Genomic DNA, 27,878 nt, shown 5'->3' on the forward strand with positions numbered 1-27,878 from the left:
CCCCCACAGGGCACATTACTAACAGCACACAAGCCAGCTAGTTTAATACTAACTTGTGCATTTTTATACCTGTATACTGGACTTGCAGCTAATTCTGGACATACACACAAAACATCTGGATACTGTGGGAACCAGAGACATTTTCTATATACAATAAAAACAAGCATCCAGGGGCAAAGAGCAGCAGTATTTACTGACCGTATGGAAAATGTGCATTCATGAGTGAGCATGAATCAGCCTGAGAGCTCACTGGTTGAGTCAGATGGATCCTGTACTGACACAGCTATAACTAAGCAATTACACATCCCTTTTCCTGCCTGTCTTTAGGGAAAATTCAGCTTTCACCCAGTTAGTATGTTCAGATTTACGTTAAAGAAAGTGGAACCAACAATTAGCAACTTATTTTTCATACTGGAGAGTAAAATACACTATTAAAATGAAATCTAAAGGTACAAAATGCTTTAGAACATATCTTCTGTTTCCAAGGTGTTAAATGTGGGGTTTTTCTTTCCCCAAAAATGTTTTTAATGAACTCTGGAAACTACCATACATCACCAACTTCGCTACTTTTTCTCTGCTTTTGGCCTCCTTTTCAACAGCTGTGGAATAATTCTCTCCCTTTGAAAAATGCACACAAGACACAAAGATTGTGCTCAACAGGTTTACTCAGACCGGACTCTTAAATGCTCAAGAAAAAGGCACAGATTAAAAGAGACTCTGATGACTCTTTTGAACACAGCAAATGGGATTTTGTTTATAAGAAAAAAAAAATACTGCTATGAATTGTATGGGCTGAAAAAGTCAAATATTCTTCCCTGTTCCTAATTATTGGCCTTCATTAAAATGGAATTTAAATTAAATTGTATAAACATATGAAATAAAGTCTCAGGAACTTTTTCTTTTGTTTCCTCTATGTACAAATCTTAGTATACAATTTTTACTTTTCATTATACATTTACTACATACTCTTTTCCAAACTGTGTGAGAGCAACTGCAAAATATGTGTTTCAAGAAAATGCTTTGCATTCGGAGAGAATCCACGTGCTTTCTTGGCTGGCAGTGCCAATCAGAATTTAGGAAGAGATGACAGGTTAGGGAGAGTATCCACTCAAATGTAATCATCCTCTACCGGTTCACCATTGACATCACAGTAATGGATGAAGATAGCCACCACACGTTGGAATACACCTTTTTTCATCTGGCGCAATTCAGAGATCTCTTCTCCTATTGTTTCCATACAGATGTCTGCAGACAATTGTCCTTTCCTTCGGGGTGCATAAATAGTAGCTGTGGAAGTCACAGAAGAACAAAAATTAGAGTCTTTCCCATAAAGAAATTCACAAGCGTATCTGTTTTGCATTAAATGAGATTAAGATTGGAAAACAAAGCAAACGGAAAAATCTTCGATTGAGCAACCACGTTTAAGGAATATTATTCAAGCAGAAAAGGTATTCTGCCTTCCCCATGTTTAAACCTTTCGATAGCTCCAATACTCATTTAATGTACGCAAAATCCATATGTCTGTGAGTGAAGGGAATCCCAGCGCATAACAAAGCCTTCCTCCTGAGACTTACCTGACATGCTTTCAGGTTATCTGTTTCAGTGATCACTTAAACGTTTTATAAACAAGAGCAATTAGGGATAAAGCAGCAGCCTTGCCTTTATTTTTTATGGCTTTAACATCATGTTTAATCTAATTACTCTTTTAAATCAAATACATATCAATTTTTTATAATTCAGACTACGTACTGAACTACAAGCATTAAGTCTATGAATCAGTTTCAAATAAAATAAAAATAAAAAAAAGAAACCACAGAGAAAGGTATAGCCAAAAAAGATTTCTTCCTCATCCTCTTGAGCTTTATCCCCTTGAACTGGAGCTAGATAAGAATATCCAAAACAATGTCAATTAAAAATACCTCTAATGAAGAAGATTCCAAGATTTTCCTAATTAAGTAGTGGAAGTACCTATTTTTCCCTGCTACCAAGCAAGGTTCTTAATTGAGCCCCAGGAATTGCTCACTGTAATATTTTATAAGACGAGCTCCTAAATAGAAAGAGGTATATCTATCCTAAACTCTAACCCACATCATCTCTGTTTCAGAGTTTTCAAGTCCAGTTCTTTCCTCTTTTCTCCCAAGTTTCTGTGACTCTCATTTCTCTTTGCTGGACTCTCTTCAGCCTACCTTAACCACCTTTCATAAAGCAAAGCCAGAGGCAGTGGTCCAGCTGAGCTTTCATGCCAGTAAACTCCACACAACATGAATTGCTGGGACTACGCATCACAATGTTAGTTTTGTATGTCTTTTAAATGCACTCATTCTTCTGGATATGACAATCCCATCACATTTTTAGGCTAAGCACCAGACTGGCTCTCTGATTTTGTCAGTATTAGGGGTCTCCAGCTGGTCAATACCCTGTTGTAGCACTATGGACCTTTCCTCTGCTGGACCCCCTCCTCATCCAGCTCCCAACACTGCTAGTAGTTATTTACAGTCTACCAAAAATAGCATAAGAATTAGAAAACTGAAAAATAAAGGAATGCATTGTCAGCTTGGGACCAAGCAACAAGTTAAAGTTCTTTGAACACACCAAAAAAGATTACTCACTTCTCTCATCATCCTCAAAGTCATATCTAGCATAGCTGTTTGGCTCTGCTGTTCTCAGTGATCTCAACCATGGGAAGTCAGTAATCATGGAGTAAGGGGCGCCATCCACAATGCCTAGAAGACAGACAGGATGAGGATACGAAGACGACAATGTCACTCCTGCAGCATCAGCACCCTTCATCAAGTAAAATTCACTGATATCACATACACTGGTCACTCTAATGCAGGAAAAGCACGTCCTCACTTCAGTTCCCCCACTCTGTGCCAAAGGTCCTCCACTTTCCTCACAAGAATTACTACTATTCATGTCTCTTGTAACCTGATGCAAAGTTACCTATCTTAGTAAGAGACTGATCATCAGCTTTCAGCTCTCTATAAACACTCACCTTCTAAAGTGTAAATATCTCGTCCCCAAGGGTACTTAGTGTATTTCTTCAGGTCTTCATCAGTTCGTGTAGCTTCAGGGAAGAATTCATATTTAATAAGCTCTCTAGAGAGAAGGAGGAAGAGATTACAGCCAGTAGCAATAGGAAATGTGAAGGCAGAAGGGAGAAAAACTAAATGGGAAATCCTATTACACAACCTTTCCTTTAATGAGCCTGAATCCATAGAAACACTCCTCTAAGACCCTCACACAAACTCAGTATGCAATCCCTTCACTTTTGAGAGTAACTGCAGAAAATACATATGGTTTAGATGAGCAACCAATTAAGCTACCTTTTAAGCATAGCTTTCTATCTGTAAGGAACAATCCAGCATAGCTGCAACTAAACAAAACTTCAAAAGTAAATTTGTTCTCTTAGTCATTTTAGTGAAAAACCAGGACAACAAAAACACTGGTTTAACACAGTTGGATGAGAGCCACTGTATACAATTCCCTGCTGCTGGGAATTTTTGCTCCTCAGTAAGGAGCTGATAATGATTGCACATCATCTTCCCCAGAAACTAACATTATTTCTTGGAGTAAATCAGTCTTTCTCTTTTTTAATACAAGGAACTTGTTCTCAGATGTGAAGATATTCCTCTGCCATCCTGACTGCTTCAATGTTCAATTGCACTACTGCTGGATGGAATAGAACTGGAGAATTCTACAGTATTTTTCATATGGTTAGGTTTATTTCATCTACATTTTGTATTAGATACAACTTGACATTGAAATTCTACACTGGACCATCTAGAATTCAACCTTTGCTAGTCAACAAACTTTTTTTTTTTTTTTTTTTTTATTTGGCTAACAGAATACAGCAAGTCTACAGCTTGACTGAAGCTGTAGGTGCTGAATTAGGATTGAATACCTTTTCTGTAAAGTTATTGAAGGGCAAGTACTCACTGGTTGATATTTGCTATTGTGTCCATCCAGCTCCGAATGCGCACCTTATTGCGGACATTAGGTGGGTTACTGAATTCATGAATTATGCAAATGTGGTACGGATAAGGGCCACTAAATATCTTTTGCTCGAGAGTCAACGTGTCTACCTGTGAAAGGCAGCAAAGAGATTTGTAACGAAGAGAAAAAGAGATGTGATTTTAGAGTCAAGAGCAGACATCTATCAAATCCCCCAAATTCTGGGGGAAAGAAATTTTAACAGCATACATAATCGAATACGTGATAAAGCGGAGTACAACTTTCCTAGTGCAGCTTTGCCAATGAATCTTCTCAAGCAGTGGAATTTGATGGGAAATGTCTGTTTTCTGATTTCACAACTCCAATACGTAAGTAAACTTTCATGAAATCACATAATGGTCTAAACTATGTTCACTTTCTCAGAATTTGTCTCTGGTTTAGGGGGAGGGGTTGTTTTTTGGTTGTTTGGGTGGTTTGTTTTGTTTTGTTTTTCCTAACAGTCTTACCACTGTCCTCTAAGAGCTAAAGCAAGAGATGTGGTTTCAAAGAAAAGCCAGCTTTTATATCAAATCATTCTTTCCTCGTTAGTCAGGCAAACCGAGCCAGAAAAAGCATTACTTTGCATGACAGAAGCAGCACAGTATAATACAGAATGCTCTGGTGAGGGTGATAAAGTCAAAAAAACATTCTGGATCTTAAATTAAGCCCTCTTAATTACTTGCCAAATGACCTCAACGATTCACTAAATGTCAGTGCTTACATCTCCTACATGTAATCTGGAGGAGGAAAGGGTGGCTGCCAGTACCACAACTGTCTTGCAACAGTGTTTAGCATCAAAAAAGGATGCATGTTTCAGCAAAGTAGTATTCAAAACACTACCTGCTGTTACTAAATCTAATAGGACATGGGTTAAAGATTTCAGATACCTATGCCTACGTCATGCTTCTGCTTATACAGAACTACAAGCTGACTTAGTAGCATCTAGGTTCTTACAGTTACTTTTAGTTATTCAGTTTGGAATGAATTCAATGCATCATGATTTTTTACAATATCTTCTAATGCAATGAATATTGGAGACGGTAACATTAAATCTTAAAATTCAGTATCATCCAAGTTCCACATTCTGTAATGAAAGCCTTGATGGGCTAAAGTTTTAATAAACAAGTTTCTCAGAGTTGTGTTATTGTAACATTTACATTTCTTGCATTAATTGAAAAACACATGAAGCCAAGAGTGGTGAAAGAATACAAGCAGAACTTCAGATCTGTTCATGATTAAATGATAAATGAAAGTTGGTTGTGTACCTGTTGCATTGGACGAAGATAAATGATCCGGTTTCTTTCCGGTGGCATCCTGAGAATCTGATCCAGAACCTGATCCATGTTTAACTTCTTGCACTGGGCATAGTCAAACCGATTGACAACTGGTGCATTTTCTACTTTTAAGTGTTTCAATACACGGCACCTTGTAGCTATAAATCAGCAAACAGAATTATTAAAAGAAATACAATACTGAAAAGACCTTAGAAGCCTCCCATCAGAGATTTTCAAAGTCAATTGTTTCAAAAGAAGGCAAACAAGTAATGTAAGTAACAGACAATTACTGAAGTAGTTTGGATAGCTGGCAACTTAAGTATATCAAAGAAATAGACCAGCTGTTCATTTCTTCCACATTGTGATCACACTTCTAATTTGTGAACTTGTAAGAAGAGTCCTTTTAAAACGGCATGTCCAATTTAATCTAACAATAACCTTTTTCTCTCTTTTTTCCTTTCACAAAGCCCCCTGAAATGGTCTATGGACTGCCACAACTGAAAACCACTGACTTCAAAAATCAGATCAAATACAGAGTATTGTGAAGCCACACAATGTAAAATAAAGCTATTTCCTTTCTAGTAATGATGCTCACGTAATCAAAATTAGTTCAAAATTAATGTATGTTCTGAAATATTCTGGAATAAAGAAATAATTTCTTCATTCTCTGCTAAGTAGAGATACCTCATTTCAGAAGAAAAAGTGTTATTTATCGTAGATGTTGCAGAAAACAATAAATGACCCAATGCTTCAATACAGAACTAGTCACATACCCTGGCATGTGAATCTAATATAGCCTAAGTGCCATAATTTAAAACAGATTTTTATCATGTCAAGGAGGAAAGTATCATCATGTCAGCTAAACAATCTATAGAAGCAGGAAGAAATGAGAGAAAAAACAAGGTACTCTGAAACTCATTTCATCAACTTCCAATTACTGTATTATCACTCTTCAATAAACATCTCATCTTCTTGTCATGTAATTTCACCTGTTGATTTTCAGATATTAATCTTTATTAAACCTGTTACGACTTATAAGGGAAGAGGCATTCAAACTGAGAAGCAGTAATATTTGGTGTTCTAAGCATCAGTCTGATATGTAGCAAAGCAGCTGATGAACACAAAATAAGCAGTGGACTGACTTTAATTTTCAGAAATTTCTAATAATGCTAAGTGGAGGAGGTACGCATGACATTAACTACATACCATGTATGAACATCATTTTGGGACAGTCTTTCAGTACCAAATCTGTTATTCCACAATTGGTCAAGGTGATTCCAACAAGGTTTTTGGATTTCAAAGTCAGTACCTGGTGAAAATTAAAAAAAAAAGAAGAAATCATGTATCAGGGTAAAAACAAAGAAAAAATTAAAATAAACTGAATTTTAAAAGATACTGCCAGATGCAGAAGGATATTAACTGGATACTAATCAATGTAATACAGCTTCTGTTTGCAACACGTACTTGAGACAACTAGGCTACTGATGGCAATGAGAAAAAAAGATTATGCTGCTGATCAGATGATGTTGCTGATCAGCAACATCACAAAACACAAAAGAACAAATTCACAAGATTAAAAAGAGAAGTCATATCAGAAAGCACAATTTCTATCAGAAAACCTAAGTATCATCTGTCAGGAGCTTCAAATTCTCTACTATTCAATTTCTGTTTTTCAACCACTATGACAAAAATGGCAATTCTGGACAGTTACATTGTTTAAACACAAGAAAGAAGGTATGGCAGAGAATCATGGTTTGAACTTCCCGTACCAATGTATTTTACCAGTGCTATCTCAGAGGAAAACCTCACATGGAGGGTTGAAAATTATATATGTAACTTACTTAATCCTCTATAGATAGAAAAATAAAGCATGCATCAAACTCGAGCAGAATCATTTCCAATAGCATGAGCACAGGGAGAATGTAATAAGAAAGGATTTTGGGGGGTTTTATCTAAATTTTTCAAAGTTTTATCACTAAAAATTCTAGCAAAACTTCGCAGCCCAAGAATGAAGCTGACTAATTATACAAAGAAGATTAAACAGAGTTCTATTACAACAAAGTAAACACATGTAAAGAGAAAAAAGAAGCACTCTGCAATGGGTTCTTTCAGTTCCAGCAATTTAAGCTATTTCTTGTAACCACAGGTAGTTAAAAAAATTTAAAAAAATAAAACAATCTGTTCTTTCAAAATGGCATATTTTAAGAAAAATCACGTACACACAAAAATATCTTTTATGCTAATTACAAAAGCTGTAATGCATCCTAGTAGCCAGAAAAACATAATTGGACACATTCACAAAAGCTATCTTAAATCAGCATGGCTAAGTTCTTCACTGGACAGAGAGGGTAAAATAAATGCAGAAGGCTCCTCTACAGCAGAACTCAGAAGAGAAGTTTAAGTTAGATGTTCAGAGTCACTCCCTGAAACAACCTCATGCTCGGCTAGAATATAAGCCTTGGGTAAACAGCCTCAATACAGTGAAGCCAGACCTTGCAATTTTGCCTCCCATAACTGATCTTCACTGCAGAAGAATTAACTCATGTTACTTACATACTAAGAGAACCTCCAGCCTGCAAACTAACAGCTGAGTTGCTATGTCCAGAGGTCATTATGTATCCCATGTTTCTTTTCAGAGCAGTAGTCTATGCTGTCATTTAAAAAATATATGCCAGACAATAAATTTTTTTCCTGCATATCAAGAAGGACACTGTAGGAAGGCAGGACTTCATGCAGCACTATAGCCAGGAGCACCTGACAAACTTCAAGTTTAGCTTTAGCTTACACTTTGCTCCTCTCAGGCCAGTCAGAGTATCATTGCACCTAACAGAGAAATTTCCTGCATATGGTTAAGATCAAAGAGAGCAGCAACATCAGTTACAACTCATCTGGCTCTACACGGAAGACAAGCTTGTATAATTACATCATTATACACGAGCATCCCCAGCTGATAAACCGTAGCAAGTGAAGAAAAAGACCTTACTTGAACATGATCATCTTCAATAACTGGATCACTTGTACTTGTGGACTTGTCAGCTGTCCTTTTCCGCTTTGTGGTTTGCCGTGGCTTTGGCTTAGCCACCTCTGGAAACAGAAAACCAGAAAAATCTTTCCTCCGTTTACATTTCAGGATTACAATAGAGGCATTCCCTAGCTGAAAACACCCAATAAGAACATACATTTCTTACATAAGCAGATCAAAATACCTCTCTGGCTTGAAAACAACTATATCACTTTTCCTTGCACAAAAACCAGTTTCAGGTTTGTTGCTCAGTATCATTCATACCAAATAACTTGGGGCAGGGGGGTGGGCTGTTTATAGATGAAAACACAGGAATGCTGAACCTACAAGTTCAGCATCACAGAAAGATGCAGAGCCAAGAAAAGAACAGAAGATTGTTAGGTTACACTTGGTTCTCTGCAGCAAACAGAACATTCTTGACAAATACAAGAACCAAAGTAGCTTTAATGTTTTAAATAGTAGAAATAATCTCAAGCTGCTCAAAAGTCTGCTCTTTATAACTGTCACTAAGTTTTTCCTAATATGGCAAAGGATGCCCAGGTATAAAACACTTAGATGTTCCCAAGCTGCTTCTTACTCCATTTCATGCACCAGTGACATCAAACTCCTGCTTGATTTAAAAGGTGAGGCTTTGGAAAGAAATTATGATAGATGACTACCCTTACTTCCTACAGTAAGAGAAAAAAAATGCCCTAGAATTAATTTTCTGTGATTAACAGATCAAAATGAGAAATTATTTTACTGAAATTAAGCTTCCTTTGACTTTTTTGTTAAAACATATGGCATGTTCACAAAGATTCACAATAAAGATAGAAGTGCAAAACATTAGAGACTATATATGAACTACTTCATGCTATGCTACCATTAACATTAAAAAATATCTCTTTTCCTACTTAATACAGCCTGGAAGTCTTCCGTGCAGAAAGCAGAGAGACCATCATCAAATTCCACCAATACATGTAAACTATTAATTAACATGTGACATTCAGTGGGCCTATGAGCTCCAGAATTCAGGCTACTGCTTTAGGGGATCCACAGCTTGAAAGATGTACTATTAAGTACTCAACTTTGTGGCACCCATGAATCATCATCCCCAGGGAAATTTTTTGACAGTTCCTAGAGTATCTACAGATAGTGAAATACTTCCTAGCTATATTATAGGAAAAACTTTCCAATTTTGTGTTTAATTGTTCAAGGCGCAACCCAAGGCCAAGCAATCTTTACAGAAGGTTTAATATAACATGCATTTTAAAATGTGAAAAGCTTGCTTCACTACAAATGCAGACTAAAACAAGTTTAAAAAAAAAATTTATTACAAGAAAAAGTGTGGCTTACATTTTTACTTAAGTAAAAATCAAAATTACACACTTGAGTCATCCTTTAGCCAGCTAGTCTGTGGTGATAATGCTTTCAAAATTTCACTGTCTTTAATATTTGACTTGTTCCACTGTTTAATATGAGTAAAAAATTTATGAGGGAAAAAAAATGCTTCTACTATCAAATACAGGTTTGTTACAGAAGCCGAAAACCACAATGTCATTTATGCTAGAATAATAGAAAGCAGTCATATTCAAGGCACATTTTTAGACTATTTATGGAAAAACATTTCCAACTCTGTAACAAAGCATTTTCAGGTTATACTCTAATGAGTTGTATATCCTATCCTGGTGAAGAAAAGCACTGTAACAGCCAGGCAGAAGAAGCCTCACTGTCCTATGTATTAAACACAGATTTAAAAGATAAAATGACACATCAAGTCTCTGCCTCAAGCATCAGCTAATATCTGATGCTTCAAAGAGGAAAATAAGTGCATAAAGATACACACATAACTGCATGGGGCTGGGCAAACAGTTCTGACTTGTATAGGCTAAATAATAGGAAATACTGAGACATTTTTCTCCATGAGCAGAACAGATCTTTTTCCTAACAACTGAAACATGAAAACAGAGATACTTTCAGAAAGATACCCTAATTTAATGCTTAGATCTGACTGACTTCATGTTTTTGTAATGGATGAGGATAGAGAAGAAATATTTTCTTCTCATTTTTGTAGACTAATTACTAATCATAATGGAGCAAGGTAGAAAACAGACATTTTAAATTTAATAGCAAGATCATTTCTTCAATCTGAGATGCATCTAGCTACAGAACAATATCCTAGGTGATTTAGGTTTTGTTAACACTTGAGAAGATTAAGACAAACTGGAAAGAAACTAGGACGTATTCTGTTTGAATCACTGAACGTTAACAGAGATACGAATTTGCTATGAATCTCTTCTACCTCCAATGCATGCAGCTCTGTAACTAGCACTTTTCATTTTTCAGTTTCATTTTACTTGCTAGATATCTCAGCAAAGAATCCTGGATATGTGACGTAATTATAAAGTGTGCTATGCCAGACTAAGATGATTATTTTGGAAAGCAAGTATATTTGGAAGAAACAGCAAGTGTCCCTCTCACATGTATTCTTTTCTCCCAACATTTCTGGCTTCATTCAAGCCCTTCAGGATTTTGGTTTTATTTTATCGTTTTGTTTGGTTTACAGGATGTGAAGCAAGAACCTATTTAATAAAAAGACAATCTTCAATAAGTTCGATCACTACACCTTATACGCTTGCAAGTAGAATTGAATATGCAGGTGCACAAGCTTGGCTCAATTATAATTATGGCTTTCTTTATTGGTTGATAAACTATCAGTTACTAACTTCTGCCTTCTTGCTAAGATCTGAGCGTACCTGCTGTCTTCTTCCTTTTAAAGGGAGAATTTTAATGGGGGAGACAGTCTTATGTTTCAATGAATAACAGCCTTCACAGGAAGAGAGAAGCTGTCAAAAGAAGTTGCATTTGGTTTTCAAATGAGTAAATCAAACACTGTTTAGTATGTACGGATAACACATACAGAAATACTTGCATGGAGAAAAAAGTCACTGGCACTCTTTCAGAGAGATCTGTTATTTTACCTAGCTACGGCAGTGAAGTCAGCCATTTCTGTTCCATCAATATTCTGACCCTTTGAGAACCTAATTAGTTTTAAATTATTAACCAATAAACTTCACGTTTAACTTCAGTATTATCTGTGGGTGTTGCGGTTGTTCAATACTGTCTCATGCCAGCACAGTAGTTTACTCAGATATTAATATAGGTCATACCTGACTCTGACACCAGAGGGACATGGGACAGCTTGCTTCTAGCTCTTGTTAGTGGTCGGCGAGGATACTCTTCCTTATACTCCATTTCACAGCTCCTTCTCTGCGAGCCCATGCTCTCCTCCTCACTGGCAGGCCCACAGGCACTCCCACTAGTCCTCTCATCACTTGTCTCTCCTGGAGGCCCACAGTTTGGCAGAGTCCTAAGTGCAAAATCTGACCCAGCGCTGTTTGGTCCATTCCTGGAGGCTCCACTCGTGGATGGGCATTCCCCATCGCAACACCCACTAGTCCTCTGTTGTGCATCCTGTGGCTTGTAGCAGGAACACCTGGAACAAACAGAGCTCTCCTCAGTCTCTCTCTTGCTGGAACCTTCACTTTTACAAGGCGAGCAGACACACTGCCTGGATTCATCTCCAATTGCTGGACTGGTGCCAGCAGAGTGGCTATTAGCTGTCTGTGCACAGTCAGGGCTAGGAGAAACAGCACTGCAGGAGCTGGATGTTCCCGTTGATGCTGTAGCATTACTGCAACCTGGGTAAGAATCTTTGCTTTTGTTCCTTTCAGGCATGTCACTTGCTGCTTTCATGTCTGCTTTAATCTGCTCACTTGTTACTTGACAACCTTTCTCACAGCTGCTTTCCTCAGTATGGAACTGCTTTGTCTGGCCCACTTGGCTGGCACTACATCTCTTCCGCAGTGGTGTCTTGCCTTTACCCCTCACTGTAAGAGTTAAGCGAGAGAGAACAATGAGACAACCTAATACATAGTTTAAATAAATACTGAGTGCTACTCTGTTAGAGACTACTTAAAACAGAAGGCAGCCTAGAGGCCAATGACAGATCTTGTCAGGACCATGCCACTATTCACATGCTATGGTAATTAGTAATATTTCTAGCAGTTGCTGAATCTCTGTAATGTCTTTCAGCTATTTTTGTAGTGATGTGCTGGGGTGTTTGTCAGTAAATGAGATACATATTTGCCAGAGAGACTAATATTTTCACAAAGCAGCTAACTGGTTAAAAAGGCCGAAGCATAAAAATATGAAAAGCACACTGATAATAGGCTCCTGTTTTCTTAAATATGAGGAATAAATCTGAGGAATTAAATAGTAACATAGACAGGACTAAAGTTTATGCTTTCAGTAGCAATCCTTAGCTCCCCGTCCTGGGTAGTGAAAGTGGTGTCAATAGGTTAACAGTAGTCTCAGTTTATAGATGAATAAAAAACCATAGCGAACAGTGTACAAATAGCAATTGGAACTTAATGTCTACTGTCTTAATCCTCTCAGCTAATTACACTAAACCAAGCCTGGAAAAAACACTATTTGCACTACAAAAGTTTATGCAAATTGTCTCCAAACACAGGTTATTTCAACCCTCAAACCACAACTGACATCTACACTATAAGCACAGCACTCTACAGATTTCCAAGTTCAAACCACCAGTCTTGAAATGTACTAAAATGACAGGGAGGCTGATGTGTAGGGAGTATACTAGTTACAATAGGAAGATACTTGATCCATTACAGCTTTGATATGTCCTAGACTTTGCAGAAATTAAACCAGTACTAGACCAGCACATTTCTCAGTCCTTCACAATGCAAGATCCTTATGTTAACTGCTTCACCAAGTATTTGTTAAGGCCTAATACTGTATGTACTTCATCTGTCAATTACTTATAGATCACAAATCGACTTCAACTTCCTCCTTTCTTGTGTACATAAGAAACTACTTCACTTAGAATACAAAATTCAGGAAATAGCATGTCATCTCTGTTACTGGCAAGGCCATACATCATATGGCATCGGAAGCAGGAGTCGGACTTGATGCCACAGATGTGCAGGTTATAGCTGTAAACTCAAAAGACCAGGAATGTCCTTTTCTATGACTCTCTATAGCTGTCATACTACAATGAAGTTCTAGACCTCTAACTCTGAATGAGTCATAATAATATATATACACTACTACTAATACACATACACATGCTGTAATAGTAAGTGTTGTTCAGAAGTGAAGACAGTGCTGAACATCACCCTGAGAATTCTAAATAATCTCCAAAGTTCCCATCAAAGTAAAGTTGATCTTAAAGTGCCCCCTTCAGGACACTCCCACAGGGCCCCCATGAACCAAAAGATGTCTACAACTCACGCATTTGCCCCAATGGTCACATTTTGTTTCAGCAGCAATGCTTTGACAGATGAATCATATAGACAACATAGCTGCAAATTTGGCTTCACAGACATGATAAATTCTGTGCACTTGGAAATCCAAAAGAGTTGCAGGTTTCTGCATGTAAAGCAGTGCAGCACCACTATCTCTGTGTTTCTGTACAGCAACTATGTGATAGGAGCTCAGAGAGATGTGTCCTTACCCCTTCATTCTAGATTTACAACAGGAAGAAAAGAGTAGGGGGCAAACAAGCAAGCATGCCTGTTACAAAGCTAGAAATAAAACTGAACAAGGTGGAAAGACTGAACCTTAAGAATAAATTTTGCTTAACAGTGCCCAGGAACCAATCTGGTCCACACCTGAAGGTTCTCTAGTTTCCACTGGATCCCTGCTTTTCTCTTCACCATCTGAGTAATTCTGTGCAATGCTGTTAGAGATGCAGGCTCTTGAAGTCCCCATGTTTTCTTCCTCATCCTCACTGTCTGAATCATGGACAGTAATAGGTGCTGCTTTTACAACAGGCTGAATGCCACTTGGTCCTGGAAACAGTAGAATACCAACAGTTCACGTAAAAATAAGCCAAGCATGGATTAAAGGGCTGAAGAACTTCTAGAACTGCTTTAAATAATGACAAGAGATGAATTTGATTCAATTTAGCCAACCATTCTGTGGGTCCCTCATTAAAATCCAAATACAAGAAGAGCAAAACACTGTATTTCAGCATTAAAGCATTCTAGTTTGGAAGGGGAAGAGTGTCACAATGTAAGACAAAACACAGGTTTTCTGTAATGTTTCTCTACTTCAGAACAGCTTAAAGGTTCTTCCACAATAGTATGAGTAACTGCACAAGTTCATATTATAAGCAGTCCCTGAAACCTCCACCACAAAGACAGAAACGTTGGTCAGAACATCTGCAATTATCCTGCTAAATCCCACCACTAGAAGAGGAAAGGAGAAGCATGAATTATCAAGCTTCAGTATAAATGTGCTTTGTTAGTTACCTCTCTTGGCTACTAACTGAAGGCATTAACCAATCACAATGATGTATCTGCCTGTGAGTAACACAGGAAATGAACATGAAGTTAAATAACCTTTTCAGGAGCTATCTTGAAAAAGTGAACAGATCCAGCATACGTGTATGTTAATGTTGTTGGCATATTTAGTAGAAAACTATGTTGTCCAGCAAACAGTGGCTATAAAAGAAATCAAGACTGCCTTATGTCACTACTGTGTGTCACTAATGATGTCACTAATACAAATTAAGTTAACATTGGAACAAATTGTTCTGGCTTAAAAAAGAAAAAAAGGCAAAAAAGAATCTACATGCTGCAGTGAAAGAAGTAAGGTCGTGAACACCAACATAGGAACATGACAAGTTCATTCAGGCATTCTGTCGTGGTTTAACCCCAGCCAGCAACTAAGCACCACGCAGCTGCTCTATCACTCCCCCTCCTCAACTGGACAGGGGAGAGAAAATATAAAGAAAGGCTCGTGGGTCGAGATAAGGACAGGGAGAGATCATGTACCAATTACTGTCATGGGCAAAACAGGCTCAGCTGGGGGAAAATTAATTTAATTTATTACCAATCAAACCAGAGTAGGGTAATGAGAAATAAAACCAAATCTTAAAACACCTTCCCTCCACCCCTCCCTTCTTCCCGGGCACAACTTCACTCCTGGATTCTCTACCTAGCCCCTCCCCCACAGCAGCACAGGGGGATGGGGAATGGGAGTTACGGTCAGTTCATCACACGTTGTCTTTGCCGCTCCTTCCTCCTCAGGGGCAGGACTCCTCACACTCTTCCTTTGCTCCAGCGTGGGGTCCCTCCCATGGAAGGCAGTTCTCCATGAACTTCTCCAACCTGGGTCTTTCCCACAGGCTGCAGTTCTTCATGAACTGCTCCAGCATGGGTCCCTTCCACTGGCTGCAGTCCTTCAGGAACAGACTGCTCCAGCGTGGGCTCCTCTCTCCACAGGGCCACACGTCCCGCCAGGAGCCTGCTCCAGCACGGGCTTCCCACGGGGTCACAGCCTCCTTCGGGCATCCACCTGCTCTGGTGTGGGGTCCTCCACGGGCTGCAGGTGGATATCTGCTCCACCGTGGACCTCTATGCGCTGCAGGGGGACAGCCTGCCTCACCATGGTCTTCCCCACGGGCTGCAGGGGAATGTCTGCTCCAGTGCCTAGAGCACCTCTGCCCCACTCCTCCTTCACTGACCTTGGTGTCTGCAGGGTTGTTTCTCTTACACGTTCTCATTCCCCTCTATGGCTGCAATTTCTGTGCCCCAGCAACTTTTTTTCCCTTCTTAAAAATGTTATCACACAGGCGATACCACCATCGCTGAGGCTCGGCCTTGCCCAGCAGTGGGTCTGTCTTGGAGCCAGCTGGCATTGGCTCTATCGGATATAGGGGAAGCTTCGAGCAGCTACTCACAGAAGCCGCCCCTGTAGCCCTGACACTACCAAAACCTTGCCATGCAGACTCAATACAGCTTCGGGGTCTTTTATTACACTGGGCACACAAATAAGGCTTTAAGATCAAGATATTTTACTCCATATGCAAAAGAAAACTGGGGACTGTGAAACAGACTTTAAACCAGAATAAATTTCTTCACAGCAGTAAGCTGTGCTAGTATCATTATTCCAAACACAGCAGACAACCCAATTGAAGAAAACCATCCAAAACCAGCCTTACACTGAAAATTTAGCCCCTCAAGAAGGGGATACCAAAAAGGTAATTTCTTCCAAAAACAAGAGTTACCTGCTTGCTCTTCGTCGACCTCCATCGGAACAACAGCCTGGCTGTGAGCCGGGAGCTCATTCTGGCCCTGCCCAGCAGCCACCCCTTCTTCCTGTGCCACCTCCTCCATCTCATTCAGTGCTGAAAAGATTAAGATGAGGTCAAGAAGAGGAAACAGAAGGAACAGAGCCCATAAGCATAGGAGGAATTCAACCGGTACCCACAGAGAGTCAGAGAATCGTCAAGAAATAAGTAATAGCTGCCTTGATTCCTTCAGTGAGTCTCTAGGTTGCATGAAGTCTCTCACAGATTTGTTCTACATCTCTTTAGCCAAGGCCCCAGCCTAACTTCTGCGGTTTACTTCTCCCAAATCTGCCACTCCTCCTCAAAAGTCTTGTTCTACTGCAGTAAGCAGCATAACCAGGCTTTACATATTCACTCCCTCCAATGAATTCTGCCTTTGCTGGGTAAATTTAAAAATATACCATCTGACACTGCGATGTACTCCCAGCTCTGACCAGAGGAGCCTAGAAAACATTTCACACTTCCACAGATGAGTATCACACTGAAACTCTACACTGCTAAGATCTGTACTGACATATATCACTGAATTGTGATGTGCCTATAACAGCTACTAGATACAACACAAAGACAGCTTTTATCACACAGGTATCAGAGATGTGCAGACAGCCCTCAGAAAAGATTGAAGTTACATACCAGAACTGAAAGAGCAACAAGCTTTCAATCCACATTCGTATCCTCTCTAGGACCCTATGTAAGTGGCAATGTAAACAAAATCACTCCCTACAAAAGTTCACAAAGATCAGAGATTACCCTCAGCTGCAATCTGCTGCTCTTCAGCTTGACCATCTTGCCGCAGCTCATTCTCCTCATTCTGGTCATTTGGGTGTTGGTGATTGTTGTGGTGGATGTTTGGGTTATTGTTATTCTGGTGGTTATTGTTGTTGTCATTGTCATTGTTAGAGTTCTGATTGCTGACTAGGGCAGATGAGACACCAATTCCTGTGCCTGCACTTAGGCCCACACGAGCACAACCCTGACAACAAAGAGCAACTATTAAGATTTGAAAACACAGATACATTATCTCAACAATGCATTCTAATGCCAACAGAAAAAGCGTTCTGTCAGTAGCATCCAGGACAGCAGAACAATATGCACGTGAAGAACGGGGAAATGGTTGCTAATACTTCCTTATGCTACACATTGCAGAGATCCATCTTAAGTTTGGCAACCCAGAAAACTAACACTCTGTTAAACTCTTAATGAAAGGGAACTCCACAAGGCATATAATCTTACTTTATTAAATCGTATTTCATTTGCTATGAGATCATACAACATCAATACAAATAGCTGATTATACAGTCTTCCCAGAACACCGTAGCCTCGAGATAAAAGTAATGATCAAAGTATTTTTTTTACATAGGCTATTTTCTTACATTGCAACAGCTGTTACAAAGATTTGTGTTACAGTGTAGAAATGGGACAACAAAGAAATAAAATTCCTAAGCTCTGAAAGCACTCCAACAGGGGAACAGTACCCCCATTTCACCCACTACAAAATCATTAAAATGCCTTAACATTGTAAACAGATCCCTAAGCCTGAAAAAAATCATATAAAAAGCAGCAGCAAAACGAAGTAGCACCAGAGACCTCAACAGAAACACAGAATCAATGTGAGTCTTATTCCTGGTCACATATTCATACAAGATCATACCTTGCCACTGCTCCCATCTGCAGAAGAAGCACCATTCTCCCTAACATATGGTAATAGCAACTGCAAACCAAAGCCATTTATTTACCAAGCTATTTAATTACAACTTTTAAAAGACTGCATAACAGCTGGAGCTTACCATATTTCCATTGAGCTGACAACAATAAAAAGCAAAACTGTTCCCTGACAGACTCACCTTAGGAGGTTCTCGGAACATCTGGTCCAGAGAAATAAATTCTAAGCTTGGCAATAACTCAATGAACTGACTAAAAGAATCTAGCTTTATTGCATGGCATCGCACCAGGGTGAGGTCAACCAGTCGGGTCCACCTTGAATGATCTGCGGAAGAGAAGAGATGCATTTCCTGAAGGATTCCTATCTCACTTTTTTTTCATTATACCCTTTTCAGATTTGAGAGTAGACATCTTCTGTATCTCCATTCTGACTGTTACCAGCATCTTTCTGGTTCCAAACCAAGCATCATCTACTGTACTTAATAAGAACAAGCAGTACTATGAGCAGAAAAACTCTGGTTTAGTATCACAGCAATTCATGTAACATCTCTAAAATTTCAAAGGTGTGCAATACCTGTGATCCAATTATTTGGGTTATGTAGATGTGGGCAGTTGTAAATGACCAGATACTTGATGCAAGAAAAAACTTCATTTACAGCTTTCATACCAATATCTGTAATAATTCCTGGATTTTCAACCACATCAGCCAAGCCGTACTTCACCAAGTCTCCATTCGTCATTTTACCTATGAAAAAGGTTGAAAACACAGCAGTAAATTCCAGAAACTTGCCTTTTATAGCATGATTTTCTAACTCCCTATTTTAGTTCAATTTTGCAAAATGGATCAGATTATTACTTCAATTCAATAAAGCTAAGACTTTCCCAATTTCAGTAAGAGTTTCAGGAAGTGAAGAAAAACATATTTGGCTGTATGATATCACCAGCCTCAATATGGGTATGTTAATGTTCTTTTTAATCACTCTTAGAAAATTATTGAAAACACACCAACTTATTTAATCCTTATATTTGTCAAATAATTTATGTACATAAAAAGATGTCATACACTGTAATAAAAACTCATCAACATATCCTAGATGAAGAGTTTCAAACTGTGGAAATTCCAGTTCAGCCATCTTCAGAGCAGAAAAAACACCATCTTTGGTCAAGGAAGGCTGGATCCGCACTTCATGCAACCTGAATGCAATTAAGAATTGTTCCTATTAAAAGGCATGCCAAAACACAATCGCCATAGAAACCACTCAAGAAGAAGCCCTCTCATAATAAAAAGAAAATATTCTTTCAAAAATGGCAGGATTAAGAGGGTATTTGTTGTATCTTTATGGCAATATTAGGCAGTTACATAGCAATATAGTTGTGAGACTAACAGCACCACACTTTTCAGACATAGGTCTAAGAAAAAGGCTTATGACACAAAGTGATTCAGAAATAGACATAACTCCAGTTATTTTAACCACAGAATACTCCTGTTATGTAAAGTTTAAATGTTTATTCCTTCAATTTTTGAAGTTTGTTCTATTTCTTCACGTTCTTTGACTTCATTACTAAGATACTTATTTTGAGAAAGGAGAAGGGGGGAAAAGAAGGATCTAAAGGCCCATACCTTCGTGCAGCAGTTATGATGAGGTAGCCAAGATCCACTTCGAGTGCATTCTTGCAAGCTCCCAGAACTATAGTGTGCAAATTCCTAAAACCTCCTGGCAAATAAAAAAAAAAAAATTATTTCACTTCAGTCACCCATCACAACCTTAAGCCTTATACATTTCCACCAGTGTTGTCTTGACAAATGAATTAACAAAACACATCTTTTTTAGCAAATCAATAAAACACATATTTGCACCCAACTCCCCTCCAATCCTGCTAGTTCTACTCACCAGCAAATGCAACTGGAAGGTTAGCTTATCAGTCAATAGTTCATTGCAGTTAAAAGATCAAAACAATACTCAATACGGAGCCATATTTAGCACCATAACCATAGTTCCAAACTTGATACCTTTAAAATAATGATCAAGAAAGGATATGCTACAGACAAAAAAAATGCTTCATATGCCTCCAGTATTTTGTAATATTTTTATTTATCTGTTTGTTTGTTTTAAGTACAAGGGATAAGAAGTTTCATACCTGATCTCCAGCTATCTTCTACCACGTGCTGGATAAGTCCTCCAAGAAATGGAACGCGAACCAGTTCTAAATGCTCCAAATTTCGAGCAGAAGCCAGGCCTGTCACTAGGGGAACATACTTCAAAGAATTTGTGGGTCCTACAGAACAAACCAATATAGACAAAGAAGGTTGCTCACTTAACAACATTGAACGTACCACACTAAAAAATTTAAAAATGTCCACATATATCCATCTAGATCAGGAAGTCAACAGAACTACATAACACCAAATAATTTACAGGAGCGGGATACATTTCTACCCAACACCTTGAATAAAACAATGACTGTTTTCAGAATCTTGTGTTCTAAGATTTCCATTTACAGTTGGTGCCTATGCAGCTTTAATAGAATTAGATTTCCTACATGCTAAAACATCCCCTCCATATATGAATCCCTCTTACCGGCACAGTTCCTCATGACAAAAGCACGTAAGCTGATACAAAGGAAATCTTTAAAAGGCTGTGGTTTGGTGAGTCTCACCCACTTCAAATAAAGGTGCCTCAGCATTGGGATACAAGGAATCTCAGGGACATTCACCCCTAATAATACATAAACAAAACAAACATTTTAAACAAGGTTTAAACTATAAACTCTAGGATAGATTTCTTTGGATTAACATTCTGGCTTTAAAAAGGAAGTCTTGTCTTTGCTATGTGGCATGTGAGAAAAACTGTAAACATTTTAAACACAACTTCACCTTAGTCTGTCAACACAGTTTTTCAGAATTCGCCCTTTGGGCCTGCTATCATATATATAGCACCTAATATTTCAAAAATGCCACATGCCAAATTTCCTCTCTTAAAAAGAATTACAATCTTGCAGAGTTTCAAAGCCTTTAAATTCACCTGTGTTGAAACCAACTACTTCACCATTACCACACTCACCTACTAAGTGCAAAGTCTGAATTTTAGCTCCTATAGGAATTTTCAGCTTGTTCTCAGGAGGAATTGGAAAAGCACCATTACGATTACGGAACTTCCCTAAAATGTGAACTTGTGGCATGTATGTCCAAATAGCTTCCACCAGCTCTAAATGAGAGGTCTCAACACCCTGGATAAAAGGAAGCAAAGCAAATGCTCTAACACCAGTTCAAGCAACAACATCCTCTTAACCATGTAAACTTCTCAATAACACACAATACATAATGCAATGTGTTATTTCACTTTTAATTTGTAGCCAGACCTGCCTTTTTAAAAGCAGAGGGATCAGAGTTTTAATTCATTTCTGGACTTAAGAGCACCTGTGATTCCCACTGGTGCAACTAAAAATAGTACTTAATCGCAAATATTGTCACAGTTAACTGTTACTCTGTACAGCCAGATCTGAATAAAACCCCGGGTCTGAACACAAAGCCCTGTAAGCAATGAGTCCCTGCCACATTTCTTCTGCTCTGTTAACATGCATCACCTTAGCTGCTGAAGGAGGTTCTCTCTTGAGTCTAACCACTCACCAGCAGATTTGGACAGGCCTGCAAAGCCTCTAAAACTCCAGGAATGCTGAAAGCTTCATGGCCACGGACTCTGCGTCTTTCAAGATACCTGGGATGAAGACCATAAAGTTGTTCAATGTCTGGCATCTTCCTCAGCAGCGTTAGGAAACTGGAATCAGTGAAACCTAAGATGACAACAACAGATTTGGTATTTGTGTGACAGTAAACACCTAGCTGTAAAGGAAAAGCCAAATACATTGTTCTTTATATGGTAGTATAAATTCGACAATGTCGAAAGATATACTCAGTGAAGCAATAGCTTGTCTTCTACTTCCAGATTCTAGAAATTATGACCTACATACTCTTCTGCCTTGAATTTTGCAGGCTTGCTATAGGTTTCCTTCAGTGGAGTTGCATGGCTACAGGGTTAACTATACTTTCTCCCTTCTCAAATGAAGCACCTCTGCGGACTGTCAGGCTTTTTATCTCTATCTTTCCTGGAATTCCATTTATCAACTACATGGCACAAAAATGCCCAGCTGGATCAGTTATATGCAGTTCATCACTATTCACCACAGCTCACAATTCTCAAAGAAATAAGACAGTTTCTTAAAGCAAAGGATTATTTTAATCTAACATAAGACAACACATACAAAGGATTTTAAACTAGTAAGTTACCTGTATTTACATCTATCTAAGGTTAGGTCTAACCATCTACCTGATATTAGCCCTAATAAATCTAACTTTGCAGATCCTCTAACTTTTAGAATTCACTCATTTTATCTCTCTCCCCCAACAAATCCCAGCAGTGTAATTTATATCCAACAGAAATCCTAATACTCACAGGGTTGACCTAGGTTGCCAAATTTATCTATTGATCTGAAGATGGCTTGAGGTGTGACATCAAAACTTATTTATTCTTACATTGTTAAGTGTTGGCAGATGAGTTGCTCTCTCATTCCATTGTATTTTTTCCTGCCTGCATGCAAACAGCCTCTTCTTGGATTAACCCTTGGATTAACTCCCTTACAATAATCAGACAAACACAGATTGTATTTACAGATTGCTACAGAGAATCCCCATTTCTGCTACAGTAGTATCTAACATATATATCTATACACACACAGAGATAAATTTTCCAAACCACGTACACAAGGAAGCCACCCAAATCTCACAAAAGTCAAAAGGAATTAAACATCTAACTCCTTTTACTGCTTTTGAAAATCTACCCTACATATGTCATTATAAATACCAGGATAGCATAGACAGTTTTGCTCAGTACCACTTTAATGCCATATCTTGAGTGAGTGCATTACTCACCAGTGGGCATGTATTCCCACCAACGGCCTGCACATAGATCCACAACCTTCACTACTCGCAGATAAAGAGTGACTGCTTCCTTCAGCTTCCGGGACAGGCATTCCATGCACATGATATCCTGCAAGGGAAGGTACCTTTGGGAGAGGAAAAAACACCCCTCTGATTTATCAAAGGTGGATCCTTTTCAACTTTTTCCAAACTAAAGAACATCCCAAGCACGACTACACAAATTCATGTATTTCTAACACCTAATAAGATTAATTCAAAGAGAATTTTCACACCATGCTCTAATAAAGTGTGAAATTTTGCTAAGCACAATGACTCACCAGTTTTTGACACTGAATATAGGATATTTAAAGTACAAATATAATATAAAAATGGAGAGATGCTTTAGTTCTCTAATAAATACTGCTGACCGAACCATTTGCCACAATAGTTTCTACATGGTTTAATTAAAGGTACTTTCACTTTCTAGTACATACTAGCACGCTCAATTTGTAAACATTTTGGAAAGCTACTGTTTTTAAAGAACTTGTCAGCAAGGCATTATGTTTTGAATATAATAGGCTTAAGCGAACATCTTGGAGGACGACTGTGCTGCCAGGAAGATTATATACTCATCCAAGTTCCCTTCCGCACACTATGAGGCAGATGCAACAATTTCAAACCGTGCACCTCAACTATGTACTACCTGAGATACATTTCTGCACTGAAATCAATATTTAAACACTTGTTACCATACACTGGTGAACAGAATTAAATCACTTATTTATTTCTTCTTCATTCTACCATTCATGACCTTCACATAAATTAATTTTCAAAGTATCCAAATGAATTCTGGGACTGAAAAAAACATTTACCACCCCTTTTTATCCAGTTTTTATCCACCAGTTCACTCATGGTACATCTACACTTTCTGAATACTATGTGACACAAGCATCAATGCAGGTAAATTGGGAATAAAATAGAAAACAATATAATAATAAACAATAAATTGACTTCCAACAAGCTGCTTACCTAAAGATGTGGCAAAGCACTTCATGAGAGAGTTGGTTCATGTAATCTTTTGGCTCATCAGCTTTGGTAGACTCAGAGCCTTCCCTGTTTACTGAGCATGGTTTCACATTTTTCCGCCGGGGACCCATATTTGCAATGATTTCTGATGAAAGGAAATGTTCACAATGTTATGCAAATTCAGTGCAACTGGAAGAGAAAAGGGACAGAGTAGAGGAGGACACACCAGTTAAGCTTTGTTTACTGAAAAAAACCCAGCAAAATCTGCCAATAAACATGAGCTCCAGTAGAGCTGAATTGAGTTAACTAAGAAATAGAAAAATTCTTCCAACAAGTTATAGTTTGCCTAGCACAGGAGGTCTCAGACATAACCTGACAATTATTAGATAAACTAGAAACTAGAAAGTTCCTCTAAGCTGAGGGAAATTAACAAAGAGGAAAATCACCACAGGTTTCATCACAGATCAATTCTTCTGTGTGAATAATATGTCTTCAGGATACCATCCACACACTAGTTGACCAAGACAAATCACAGGAAAGCTGTGCAAAGACTACAGAGGTTACCAAGCAAATACTAACTGGTAATATTCCAGTGAAAAAGCAAGCCCAAAGCCTCTGTCTAGCAGAAAAATAAATAATTTCCCTTTTAGAAAGAACAGGCTCCTACTGATCATTCCCCCAAAATGCCCTATTAAATGTCCTCAAACTAGCTCTTCTTAGAGGTTAGAATACCAAATAAAATATTCAGGTTGCTTAGTTAAAGATCAAAGCTCCAGAAAAACTGAAAGACCTTGCCTCAGCAGCAATGTGCAGGATATCCTCTCCTCTTTCCCTTTACTGAATTAACGTGTTCGTGTCTACATTGTTCCTGCAGTACGCATACAGACACAGGAGGACTGAAATAACAATAATATATGTTTCATTTAAAAACATACAAATGATTACAAGTAGTAACAAATAAGTAACTAAAATAAATATTAACTTAATGTTAACATTAGAATAACTGAATTAGCACTTCATGCAGATGAACGGCATGAGAAACGTCTTCACTACTGCTATTTAGCTGAGGAATGCTTTCTAGTAAGTAGGGTAAAGCATCATTAACTCAGTAAACCTGTTTAACAGGTTGAATACCAAAATTCAGTGGATGAGAAGAAAGAACTTTAAAAAAAGACAGATTTTGGAAAACTTATCAGACAGATTTTGGAAAACTTATCAGAGATGTGTCTGTTACTACATTCACTGTGATGTAAATATACCACAGTGTTTGCTTCACATTATGGGAAGTGGCAACTGGGAAGACAAAGTACCTCATAGAAATGAAAAAGAGAAATTTTGCCTTCTCCAGCAAAGTATATACTAGCACAAAATTTGTAATACTGATAGCTTCACTGTGATCTAATTGTTGACAAACGTGCTTTCACACATTTTTGTATGCATTTTAAATTAAAATGGTATGTTGTAATAATTAATTTTATTTAAAATGTTATTATAAAAATATTAAAATAACTAAATTAGCACCTTCTGCCCATCAGTAGCATGAAACATATCTCTACTCCTTTGGATTGGCTGGGACTTCTCCAGCGAAAGCTAGACACTGAGTTTGCTGCCTGCACACATACTACTCTTCCTTTTGGTGCACACTGGAAGGGTTTAGTATGTTCATAATACTGCATTGTAATGTTGTTCAACTTCATGAAGCCCCAAATTGACTTCAAGCTACTTATGAGATTGCATTCCGATGAAAATAAGTATTACATGGATTCCCAGTGAATGTCACCTGATGACTCAATTTGAACAGAGGGCAGGATACAACGCAAAAAATTCTAGACTGATGCAGACACATGATGGAGTACAATACAGCAGTATTTAAAGGACAGCATTAAAAGGACTGTGATATAAAGTAAGAGAAAGAAAGATATTAACAAAGATACCAGCATATAGGGAAAATGTCTGAAAGGATACTGTAAGATTTAATGCAATGAGCACAACCTGCCCTCTGAGTTTGGACTGTAGCTTAGTTTGGCTCCTGCCATTAAGTAAAGGGGAAAAAGAATGACCTAGCTTCTTATGAGGCAGCAGTTTCTGCAAAATACATGCTCCTCTTGATGCTATTTTGAGCTAACGCGTGCAGCTTTAACATCTCATTCTACATTAGGAAGCTGACCCCATTTAAAAAAAACCCAACCTTCAGATATTTAATAAACCTGACAAAACAGAGTTTTTGCTCTCCCCAACTCAATTAATTCAGTAGAGTCTTTGTATGAAACAACAGCTCGATGTGTTATCTTCTTGATTAATAACTACTACACTGAACCTAAAAAGCTTTAAAAGCCACGGGAAGACCCACACCACCCCACAGAAATGACAGCTTTAGAGAAAATTTGGGAGAGGATAGCTAGGGACGGTCTGGCAAGTGCTAATTTAAGAGGCGTGTTTCCTTATGGGGAGAAGGAAAAAAAAAAAAAGAACAAGTTTATTTTTGCTTAGATAAGCGATATAAAAGCAGGTTTTCCCACAGCCCTCTTCGCTGCAGCCGGCCCAAACGCCGCCGTTCCCTCGGCGAAGGGGGGGGGTAGGGGTGCAGCCGCCCCTAACGCGGCGTCTCAGGGCCTCCCCTCTCCCCCGCAGCAGCAGGAAGGACAGCACTTTTCCTCAGGGCCTGTCACGCCGGGGAACGGCCCTCACCGGCCCCGGGCCGGGCCGCCCCGAGGCCCCGGTGCCGGACAACAACAACCCCAGCCGGCGAAGGGGGACAGCGGCACCGCTCCGCCCCACCAGGCCCACCCGCCGCGAAAGGTCGGGAGGCGGCAGCCTCCGGCTCACCAAGCTCCGCCGTACCCCCGCCGGCTCAGCCCCCCCGCCGCCAGCCCGTCGCTCCCTACCTGTCCCTCAGCGCCGCCCTGTTATTGTGGCCGCGGGGGAGGGCCAACCCCGGCAGCCGCTTCCTCCACCTCCCCTTCCGCCAGCGCCGCCGCGCTTCCGGTCCCACTTCCGGCGCCGACCGGGGGCGGGGGCGGGAGCGGGAGCGGGGACGCCCCGCCCCGCCCCGCCGCCATCTTGAGGGCAGCGAGGGGCGGGGCTTTCCTGCCGACATCTTGAGTGCGGCGTCGCGTCCGCCATCTTCAATGCGTCGCCCAGGGGGCCGCCATATCGGTGGTGGCTACAGTGCAGCCGCGGCCGGCCCCTCGCCGCCCAGGCTGGAGGTCCCCGCGCGGCCTCTCACGGCCACAACCACGGCCACAGCCACGGCCGCGGCCGCCGCCGCCCTGCTCTCACCTCGCCCTGTTCTCACCTCGCCCTGCGGCGGCTGGCAGGACGTGTGTCCGCTGACCCGGTGACCGGGTAGAGATCCCCAGGTCAGACTCCTGAGAGCATTAAATGCCTTCTGAGGTACAGGGACATAAATTCGGTATTTTGAAAGAGAAGGAACTGAGGAAACCCTGAAAGATTGGTGAGTTCAGGCAGGACAACAGCAAGCACGCACGTGTGGCAGTGTACCCTTGAGGTGTGGATTAAAACAGCTCACAGGCCACAGTGAGACTCTGAGGTCACTTTGCACACATATGGAGCGGAGTGTAATTTACAAAAATTATACCCCTCCCAATGGGGGACAAGCCTTACAAGAAACAGTGCAAGTGCAGCAGTGACCTGACCTGAGCTGGCTTTGGTGCCCAATAACTCCGAGCAACACACCACCTCTCCTGCCCTGAGTGACCACCATAACAGACGGAGCCCAATGTCGTGGGCTAGATGAACTCAATGGACATTTTGTGGATATTTGTGGACATTTTACAGGGGTGGTCCATAGACCAAGGGAATGATACATGTGTATTATATCGCAGG

At 39.6% G+C, this 27,878-nt stretch overlaps 1 protein-coding gene across 7 annotated transcripts; it reads right to left on the reverse strand.

Moving 5' to 3' along the window:
• Positions 1–647: 647 nt before the first annotated feature.
• On the reverse strand, positions 648–27,005 carry FBXO38 (F-box protein 38). 7 transcript variants are annotated; one of them, XM_052816495.1, is made up of 22 exons: positions 26,918–27,005; positions 24,036–24,177; positions 23,019–23,136; positions 21,720–21,807; positions 21,154–21,319; positions 20,671–20,808; positions 20,231–20,368; positions 19,713–19,806; positions 19,155–19,285; positions 18,666–18,836; positions 18,274–18,416; positions 17,180–17,402; positions 16,367–16,486; positions 13,965–14,144; positions 11,439–12,158; positions 8,251–8,351; positions 6,474–6,576; positions 5,259–5,425; positions 3,940–4,085; positions 2,996–3,099; positions 2,610–2,723; positions 648–1,287 (listed from the first exon to the last, which is right to left on the reverse strand). In XM_052816495.1, exons 2-22 carry the CDS (start codon positions 24,058–24,060, stop codon positions 1,109–1,111), a joined length of 3,369 nt encoding a protein of 1,122 aa, XP_052672455.1. In that variant the 5' UTR covers positions 24,061–24,177; positions 26,918–27,005; the 3' UTR covers positions 648–1,108. The 7 variants fall into 7 exon arrangements, with proteins under 7 accessions (XP_052672455.1, XP_052672452.1, XP_052672454.1 ...); XM_052816492.1 differs by having other exon boundaries at positions 21,720–21,883; positions 23,019–23,152; XM_052816494.1 differs by having other exon boundaries at positions 24,036–24,221.
• Between the last annotated feature and the right edge of the window lie 873 nt (positions 27,006–27,878).

The sequence above is a fragment of the Harpia harpyja genome, chromosome 20 (assembly GCF_026419915.1).
Source record: "Harpia harpyja isolate bHarHar1 chromosome 20, bHarHar1 primary haplotype, whole genome shotgun sequence".
Lineage (NCBI taxonomy): Eukaryota > Metazoa > Chordata > Aves > Accipitriformes > Accipitridae > Harpia > Harpia harpyja.

Excerpts from the sequence above, each read along its gene's own strand:
- FBXO38 (XM_052816492.1), bottom strand. The coding sequence starts at position 24,163 with ATGGGTCCCCGGCGGAAAAATGTGAAACCATGCTCAGTAAACAGGGAA. Across the intron at positions 19,286-19,712 it reads ATCATAACTGCTGCACGAAG|GTTGCATGAAGTGCGGATCC; the intron begins GTATGGGCCTTT and ends AATTGCATTCAG. Across the intron at positions 5,426-6,473 it reads CAAAATGATGTTCATACATG|CTACAAGGTGCCGTGTATTG; the intron begins GTATGTAGTTAA and ends GCTGATTTATAG.